Source organism: Rhinichthys klamathensis, unplaced genomic scaffold, assembly GCF_029890125.1.
Source record: "Rhinichthys klamathensis goyatoka isolate OS25496 unplaced genomic scaffold, OSU_Roscu_1.1 h1tg000110l_1, whole genome shotgun sequence".
NCBI lineage: Eukaryota > Metazoa > Chordata > Actinopteri > Cypriniformes > Leuciscidae > Rhinichthys > Rhinichthys klamathensis.
Window position 1 is genome coordinate 72,585 of NW_026606648.1, and position 9,239 is coordinate 81,823.

General features: G+C 37.2%; 1 protein-coding gene across 1 annotated transcript; it reads right to left on the reverse strand.

Moving 5' to 3' along the window:
- Nucleotides 1-908: 908 nt before the first annotated feature.
- On the reverse strand, nucleotides 909-7,507 carry spag6 (sperm associated antigen 6). The gene is made up of 11 exons (XM_056254066.1): nucleotides 7,399-7,507; nucleotides 7,041-7,136; nucleotides 6,335-6,501; nucleotides 4,646-4,829; nucleotides 4,346-4,551; nucleotides 2,945-3,118; nucleotides 2,461-2,613; nucleotides 1,690-1,881; nucleotides 1,448-1,564; nucleotides 1,196-1,341; nucleotides 909-1,053 (listed from the first exon to the last, which is right to left on the reverse strand). Exons 1-11 carry the CDS (start codon nucleotides 7,421-7,423, stop codon nucleotides 990-992), a joined length of 1,524 nt encoding a protein of 507 aa, XP_056110041.1. The 5' UTR covers nucleotides 7,424-7,507; the 3' UTR covers nucleotides 909-989.
- Between the last annotated feature and the right edge of the window lie 1,732 nt (nucleotides 7,508-9,239).

Consider the following 9,239-nt stretch of genomic DNA (forward strand, 5'->3'; position numbering starts at 1 on the left):
TGGTGCGACTCACGGGCCCCTCATACTAAAATGTAAAAGGCAGCTATATATTTTCATGTGTAGCCTAACAAACAAATTTATACTGTGGAAATGAATATTATATACAGTGGAAAAATATTTAGTTTGTTATGTTACATTTGTAACGTTCTTTCTACTAACTATATAACTGTACTGTAGCCTACTGTTATTTATTTTGTGTTTTTTTTAATCAATGTTTTATTTATTTTATCCAAATTTATTTATTTTAATATTTTATTATTACTATTATTTTTCAATATGCTTTTCAACTTTTCACCTAGCACTCCAATTTGGCCCCATGGGGGTCTCCAGACCCAAGTTTGAAAATCTCTGCTTTAGAGCACTCTTAGATCTGTGAATTTAAAGGTCTTCTCAAGTTACAATCCTTTTTGGGAAAGAGCCCATAATTCTAATAGGCTTTTTGTCTCTCCATTTAGGCTTACAACGCTTTTGGGAAACATAACCCTGCACAATGACACAGGCTCTTGCATGGATTATACCTTATTCAAAATGCCTGAATCTAGGGTAATTTACACAACACCTAAAAATGTATCTTAATAATCAGGTAGCCTCAAATGGTTGCACAAAATATTACAAGCATTTAAATGACAATCAACTACTTTCAATACCCTGATAATTAAATGGAAGTGTATACCTACTGGTTCATTATAAATCAATAGACTTTATTTTTGTATAAAACAAGTACCGGATTGATCAATTATTTTTATGTATCAAGACAGGTCTTTCAAAAAATATATAGACTTGGCTGTTGATCAAAAACAGCAAATATCTGAATTAATAATCACAATAACAAACTAAATTATGCATTTTAATGCATTTTCTTTATATTGAAATAAGATGCAGATGTGATCATTGCTATATGGCCACTTTTCACTTTTTATTTTTCACAAGTTCACTTTTTAAAAAGTAAAACATCCATAGTGTTTCAGTAAAGAAAGTGTTGCACATGTTCACACTGGCTGATAGCTTTCAATCCTTTCCAGCAAGGTCTCAGAGTAACCAGGGGAATAATACCTGTGAAAAAAAGGACGATCAGTGGAACACCAAAAAACATACAGCATATTCAATCTAAGGGTTTACAGCATTATAAAAGCATGTTTAGTTTTAAAATATTTTATCACGGTGCTGTTTATTATTCGCATAAATATCCATGAACCTGACAATCTCCTCAGGGTAGCAGCTGTTGATTGCATTGATATATTCCTGAATTGCAGAACCAGGTTCTGCTTTGATCTCCTGCACTTTCTTCAGACCACCACTGGTAACAAACAAGCGCCGTGCCTTACTGTCATGAGGAAGAACCTTTAAGATGGGGAGGAAATAGAAAAGCTCATTAAAGAGTTCTCATTGTCATTAACAAATGCAGCTTTCATAAAATGTGTTAATGAAAACAGTAAGTTCCCGCTACCTTACTGAACTGGCAGATGACATGTTTAAGAATGTTGCTGGGAGCTTCATAGAGAAGAGGCTCCAGTGCTGGTAGATAAGTACACTTTTGAAGGATGCTCTTCAATGCCTTCTTTGCCTTTTTTGAGTATGTGAACAAAGCAAAGAAGAGGCAAGAGTTACTAAAAAATGAATGATATTGGTAAAAAAAAAAAAAAAACATTTTTTTGAAAAAAGTTACTTTACTAATGGACCATTGCTCACCTTGACCTGCAGGTCTTCAGAACTTTCAGTGTCCAAATAGAGATTTAGGAGTTTAGGGAACGCGTTGGCCACAGCAACAGCTCGTGCATGTTCGGGTGTGTGTCGGCCAATCTGGCCAAACGCCCAAGCTGTGGCTGCTTTGAGGTGGTCGTCTTGCTCCTCTTCCAGACAGATAGCCAACTGTGGCACTCCCTACAGGAGTGGAGAATCAAATGTGATCATACTCAGTATTATGAGAGAAATACACTATACTGTTCAAAAGTTTAGGGTCGGTAAGATTTTTTTCTATTTTTGAAAGAAGTCTCTTATGTTCACCAAGCATTTATTTGATCAAAAATACAGTGAAACAGTAATATTGTGAAATATTAGTGCAATTTAAAATAACAGATTTTAATATATTTTAAAATGTCATTTATTCATGTGATGGCAAAGCTGTATTTTCAGCATCATTACTCCAGTTTTCAGTGTCACATGATCATTCAGAAATCATTCTAATATGCTGATTTGCTGCTCGAGAAACATTTCTTCTTATTATGACAGTAACATGTTTGTGGAAACCATGAATTATTATTTGATGAATAGAAGGTTCAAAAGAACAGCATTTACTTGAAATATATATATTTGTAACAATGTAAAAGTCTTAATGGTCCCCATTGATCAAAAGTATTCATTTCTTTTTTTTTTAATCTTACTGACCCCAAACATTTGAACAGTATATGTTGTCAATTTTAAGTTTTACATGTAATCTTAAGAAAGGATGTTATAACATACTTTAGATACAATCACAGCCATGGCTAAGTTCTCGGAGTGTGCAGCCACATAGCCCAGCATCATGATCCCAGGCAGGCGAACATTCCCTTTGGAGTCCCCGAGGTAGTCAATCACAGCTGCTACACCCCCCATATTCACTATTATCTGAGACAGCTGAGTAGGAAACAAACAATGCACACAAGCAAACACACAAGTCAGTGTGACATAATGATAAATAATTAGCCAGGCAGACCAGAAAAGCAAAACCGTTTTGGGCAGGTGAAAAAAAAGTGGTGATGCAATGACTATGTGGTTACCAATTGTCTGTTTCCTGTGTTGCACTGGTGATAAATAACAGACCCACATTCTCCATGGTTTACAGACTAGCTGCCTCACACCATATTATTTAAACAGGGGGTGTCAAAGAGCTGACAAAGTAGAGATTCCAAAGTTACCCAAGCATCTTGAAATCATTTAGTGGGTATGTTATGTATGTGGTAGGTACTTCTGGGGTGTGTTTTGTGATTTCCCGAATAAGAGTGGCGACATTCTTCCGAACATATTCATCAGGGTCCTTTAGGCAAACCAGCGCAGCGGGGAATATCTCGGCCTCCACCACCATCTCGGCTACGTCCACGGAATGCTTGGCGATTTGACTGAGAGCTGAAAAAACCTGCCTCTGTAAAGAGTAAAAATGTAGCCTACTGTCAAATTAAGTCATTAGGGCTTTTCACACATGTGCTTAACCCTGGGGTTAGCGTTGTTCTAAACCCCAGTTTTAACACCGGGTAGAGGAAAGTTACCCACTTGCAATTAGAAGCGGGGTTAGCACTGCTTTTTACCCCGGGATATAAAACCCTGCTTTGGAGCCGGGATAGCACCGGTTTAAGCCTGCATTGCGGTGCCAAGCATGTAAAGTGTTAAATTGTGATTGAATGTTTATGGCTAGATGGTTAGTAACAGACAACCAATCAGATGCATCATATTCACAAGCTTTAAATTTGATGATCATATAAACATTGCGTGTTGTAAACAGTAGTTTCAGCATTTGAGGGGAAAATGGAGTTATTGTTGGTGAATAAATTGGAGTTAAGAAGAGTTATATTGAATTGATAGTCGGCAATGTATATGAGGTTGCACAACGCTAGTTATGTAAACAGGTTTTGTACCGACTCATCCAATCAATGTCACTGACACCACAAATTAAGAACATTAACAAAGGGTTTAGGAATGTAAAGTGTGCACCATCAGTTTATAAATGCCCAGGATTAATTGTTAACCCCGGCTAAAATATGAGCAGAGTGAAATTCTGTTTTTTCTTGGGTTAAGAATGACCCAGGGTTAACTATTTCAAGTGTAAAAAGCCCTATTGAGTCTGCATGTCATTGATTTCAATATCTGTACACTCTTAAAAAATAAAGAACCTTTTTTGGAATTAGTGGCTCCATGAGGAACCTTTCACATCCATGGAACCTTTCAATTAGACAAAAGGTTCTGTAGAGTGGAAAAAGGTTCTTTAGATTATTAAAATTTTCTCAGGTCACACTTTAGATTAGGGTCCAAATCTCACTATTAACTAACTATTAACTATGACTTTTGCCTCAGTAAAGTCCTAATTACTGCTCATTAATAGCTAGTAAGGTAGTTGCTAAATTTAGGTATTGGGTGGCATTAAGTGATGTAGAATATGGTCATGCAGAATAAGGCATGTGGCAGTCCTAAAAAACAGCCCATATCCAAGTAATATGCATGCTAATAAGGACCCTAACTAAAGTGTTACCTCTTCTTCAAATTAAGATGGTTCTTTTAAAAAGGTACTTTGAGGAACCCCAAATAGTTCTTCTATGGCATTACTGCGAAATCCCCCTTTCAGAAACTTTATTTTTAAGAGTGTAGACTGTGTCACCTTTAATTTGGCATCTGGGTTTAGGATCATCTGTGCTAGGTGGGCGATTGCCCCTGTGTCCACCACGGTTTGAGCCAGCTCTGGGGAGTGCTTGGCTATATCGCTCAAAGCGGAAGCAGCAACCCTCTTCAGGGCAATTTCAGGCTCCTGGATGCATAACACAAGCAGAGGCACCACTCCGGCATCAACCACTGCCTGAGACAGCTCTGCACACCAGGAGTGAAGATGAACAACAAAAGGAACATTGACAAATTGTAAGAAATAAATATAAAAGCAGAACCCTTTTTGAAGCAAACTCACGTGCATTGTGCCTGGCAATGTAGCTTATTGCCCATGCCGCAGCCTCTTTGACCCCAGGGTCAAACTCCTCCAAGGAGACGACAAGAGCGTCCAGTGCTCCACAGTCCACCACGGCCTGGGCCAGCTCTGGGGAGTGCTTAGCAACAGCCCGAAGAACGAATGCAGCTGCTTTCTTATAGAATCGCTGTGTAATTCATACCCCAGTAATCCAGAGGGAAAGGACAAAGCAATTGAACAATAAATACACTAGAATGTTCATGAATCACCAGCAAAACTGCCTTTAAAGGGATAGTTCACCCAAAAATGAAAATTCTGTCATCATTTACTCTCCCTCAAGTTGTTCCAAACCTGTTAGAGTTTTTTTGTTCTGCTGAAAACAAAGAAAGATATTTTGAAGAATATCGGAAACCAAACAGTTGATGGGCACCATTGACTTTCATATTATGGAGGAGAAAAAAAAAACTATGGAAGTCAATGGTGCCCCAGAACTGTTTGGTTACAAACATTCTTCAAAATATATTCTGAATGTTCTGATCCAATCTGACTTCTGAAATGCTGCCTAAATTATAATCATACACTGTTCGTTCGTTGGCCAGAGGAGAACTGCCCCCCCAACTGAGCCTGGTTTCTCCCAAGGTTTTTTCTCTATTCTGTCACCTGATGGAGTTTTGGTTCCTTGCCACTGTTGCCTTTGGCTTTTGGCATGCTTAGTTGGGGACACTTAATATATTTAAAAATATTATTGATCTGCCTGCACTGACACCATTATATGAGAACTGAACTGAGCTGGACGATGACATCACTGTTTTCTCCAGAGCAGCTGTATAGATAAATGAAATAAATGAATAACTTTTTTACAACAAAAATGAACCATCACTGAACTTACTTCAGCTGGACTATGACACTATTTTCTTCTAGATCTGCTGTACAGCCGAAACAAACTTTGTTGCATTATTTTCCTATTATCACTGTAAAGCTGCTTTGAAACAATCTCTATTGTAAAAAGCACTATATAAATAAAGGTGATTTGACTTGACTTGACTCAGCAGAAGAAAGAAATGTATACAGGTTTGGAACAACTTGAGGGTGAGTAAATGATGACAGAATTTTCATTTCTTGGGTGAACTATCCCTTTAACAAACAGTAAGTCTGTTCTAATGAAGCCTCTCTGACAGTGTAACAGTAATCTAACAGAAAGTTTTGGAGTAAAAACTTTGGGTGACCACTTTTTAGTTGTTGTTTTTTTCTGCTGGGTTATTGTGGAATCTGGACAATGATCCGAGAGTTTGCCAGGAGTCAAACCAAGATGTGATCTGAGATCTGGAGTTGATGCACTACCATGCACTTTACATTTTTATAATGAAACAATATGTACATTTTTAGTATCTGTATTCCTGCTCACAGTTATGTTACTGTTTAAAATCATATAATTTAAATAAAGAATGTAGACAAACAAACTGCTTTTGCTTTGACTTTATGCTTATCACAACACATTAAAAAGCAAGTATTAAATGAGAAAAGCACAAAAATATATTAATTAAATTGGAAATTGCAGTAACATGGTTTGCCTGGCTGACATTGACAAGTTTTTGCATTGTGCAAAAGCAAATTTAGGCATGAAAGTCTGACGCCTTAAGGCAAAACTATTTATTTCAGTGAAAGCTGAACGGCTCAACTAAAGAAACTCACGTTTTGCTCAGCCAGGGAGTACACAAGCTGAGGAAGAATGTCTCCCTTTACTACAGCCTCAGCCAGGTCATCGTTATAGTTGGCAAGCCTTCCGAGAGCCAGGGCTGCTGTCTGCTGAATAGTTGGGACTGCATCCAAAAGGAGAGGCCTCAAAAGGGACATTACACCTAAGCCAGAGAGAGTGAGCACATTTGTGCAGGGGAGAAAACAGGAGTGGAAAGACACTTGAGAGCAGATGAGGGGAGGATAATACTTTCAAAGGTTCAAATCATATAATAAAATATATCTATAAAATGATGAGCTACTGTATGCGTTCCTTATTAATTAAAAACGTAACTTGTTAACGTGTTTTGTAAGATATTTCGCCCAGAAACAATTCATTGTACTGTGCAGTGTTTTGGTGAAACATATTGATTTAGATCCTTTTCCCCCCATCAGTCCTGAGTGTGTTGAAAGGGTTTAAAATACTCTACATTGTAGGTTAGGTCGTTGAGTTAGGTGAATTTGTTACAAAACATAAAAAAAAAACACAGCCCATGTTATAATTCACCTTGAATGTCTAAGCTCACTTGTAATTAGTATTACCCAGGAAAATTGTATTTGATCAGTTGAAAAATTATTTCCATTACAAGCAGATACCATACCATTCTTCATGCAGAAAACATCTTATTTTTTTTTTCACAATATAAATATTTCAGACACTCACCAGCATTTTGAAGTGTTTCAGTATTTTGTGGTCTTGTTGCAAGATCTGCTACAGTTTGCACAAATTGTGTTCTTGCCTTCTGGTACTGCTCAAACACTGCATAATAATAATAATAATTCATGTTATAATAATCTCGTTTTACACATTTGGGTTTGCAGATAGGACAGATTACTGACAGTAATTTAAGTTAAACATAGACCGGCATATAAGATGAGTCAATGCCAAAAATGATGTCAACAAACTGCAAAAGTAAGAAAAGTAAGTTAAGTAACCCCAGTGGTTTTAATGATCTGAGCGAGTTTATCATTGCATTAACTTTTTTAATGTATATATCCTTCAACGGATCTGACTTCCTCACCTTGTAAAACCTGCCGTTGACTCATTGTTTTATCAGTATCCTAAATCGGAGCAAAAACGACAAAAAGCTGCGTGGATGCGACAAACTGTGCGTTTAAACTTCCATTAGGAAACAGCGTTTGTTGTGACTTTGAGTTTAGAGGAGGCGTGCAACTGTTGTCTTGGCAACAAACCGGAAGTGATAGGCATCTCGTTCGTTCGGTGAGCGTGCTGTCAATGTTCTTCTAATGTTTCGTGCAGAAACACGCATATCTGTTCAAATCAGGATAAGTGCCGAATCCAGGTGATGTCCAGATGTAATAGTATGCTAATTAATCCCTAATTAGTTTGGGGTATTAAACAGGATTCAAGAACGGTGTCAAATCGGGACAGAGCAGCTGCGAGGGCGACAGCTGCCCTCACATTCGTGTCTGTACGGTTACTGCAGAGACAACTGCAGTCACAGCAGCAGTGATATAATTACTAGTCTTCACATTCGCATTTTCGTTAAAGAAGTTTTAGAAAGGTAAATACACTATTGCCTGCTGGTTCGTGATTATATGTGGGGGAAAAGAGTCTTTCGTCGAGCAGCTGAATACAAACTTCCCGTCCGTGCTTGTTCACTTAAAAGTTGTTTTTACGATTTAATTGCTTTCACTTTAAGAAGGTGGTCATTTGAACTGGGTACCAAATAGTTCATAATTTCCCGAATCCCTTTAATAATTGCTTATGTCGACTGTAGGCCTAGTTGTAGCCTATCTGTTGCATTTCACGCACTCTCTCCCCTGTAACATGGCTGCATTAAACATAAAAAAAGTCCAACCCTTTTAAGTATACTGTAGCTACACATTGCGTAGCCTGTTAGAAAATATTTTGTATAGTTAGCCTATATAGGCCTAAAATAGTAATAAAAAAATCTAAGCTTGTCATTTTGGTTTTATTTGGGCCATTAGTGGAGAAAGGCTATCTGCCTTTATGAAAAACCCTGACAAATCAGGCCTTTATACGCCAGCTCAAGGCTGAAGAGTTTATGCACTTTAATGTCATTTCTGACACAGATATGCTCTCATGAAGCAATACTTAAATACTGTTGAATTTAAAATAACATGTAGGCCTATATTTTTTTCTTAAGAGTTCACCATGACATCAGCCAAGGCAATGCAAAGCGAGCATAGATGATTATTGAAGAAACTTTTTTAAACAATGACATTTATTTTAGAATGTCCACTTGGCTTTGCTCATTTCCACCTCTAAATTCACTCCTAACAAATAATTTCAGTCAACATCATTTGTAGGGATTTTTTAAAGGTGTCTTGATTTTTCGACTTCATCTTTGTTACGTCAAAAGTAAAAGTTTAAGGCTTTACACTTAATTTTAAGGTGTCCGTGTTACAGTGTAATTATAAATTTAGGCCTAAGTGCTGAGTAATAATAATTAAGATTGTACTTACTATAGTATAGGGTCAGGCAGTAATTAAGCACAATTTATAGTAATTACTAGTAACTATGTTCCGTGTGTAACAAGACTGCAAAATAAATTGTTACCAAGTTTTGTAACTATGGATTGGCCAAAATAAATAAATAAAAGCCATAATCCTGTTCCAAACGTTAACCTTGACAGAATTAAGTCTCTTGGAAGTCCCAACATACGGATAGCCAACACACAATAAACCTTGTGCCGACTGAGTTGCCTTAAACTACAAGATCCAACAAGATTTGAAGACCAGATTATAACTGACCTGTCAACTAAAATATAAATCTGTAATAGACAATAACAAAACAATAAATAGCTTTCATTACCTCAGAGTAAGTGCAAATGTAAATCAGTGCAAAATGTCGAGACAGTGAAAATGTCCTCACGGA

Coding starts and splice junctions, on each gene's coding strand:
- spag6 (XM_056254066.1), bottom strand. CDS start 7,423: ATGAGTCAACGGCAGGTTTTACAAG. Junction 4,552..4,645: donor CATTGCCAGGCACAATGCAC/GTGAGTTTGCTT, acceptor CCTGGTGTGCAG/AGCTGTCTCAGGCAGTGGTT. Junction 3,119..4,345: donor ACCCAGATGCCAAATTAAAG/GTGACACAGTCT, acceptor TACTCTTTACAG/AGGCAGGTTTTTTCAGCTCT.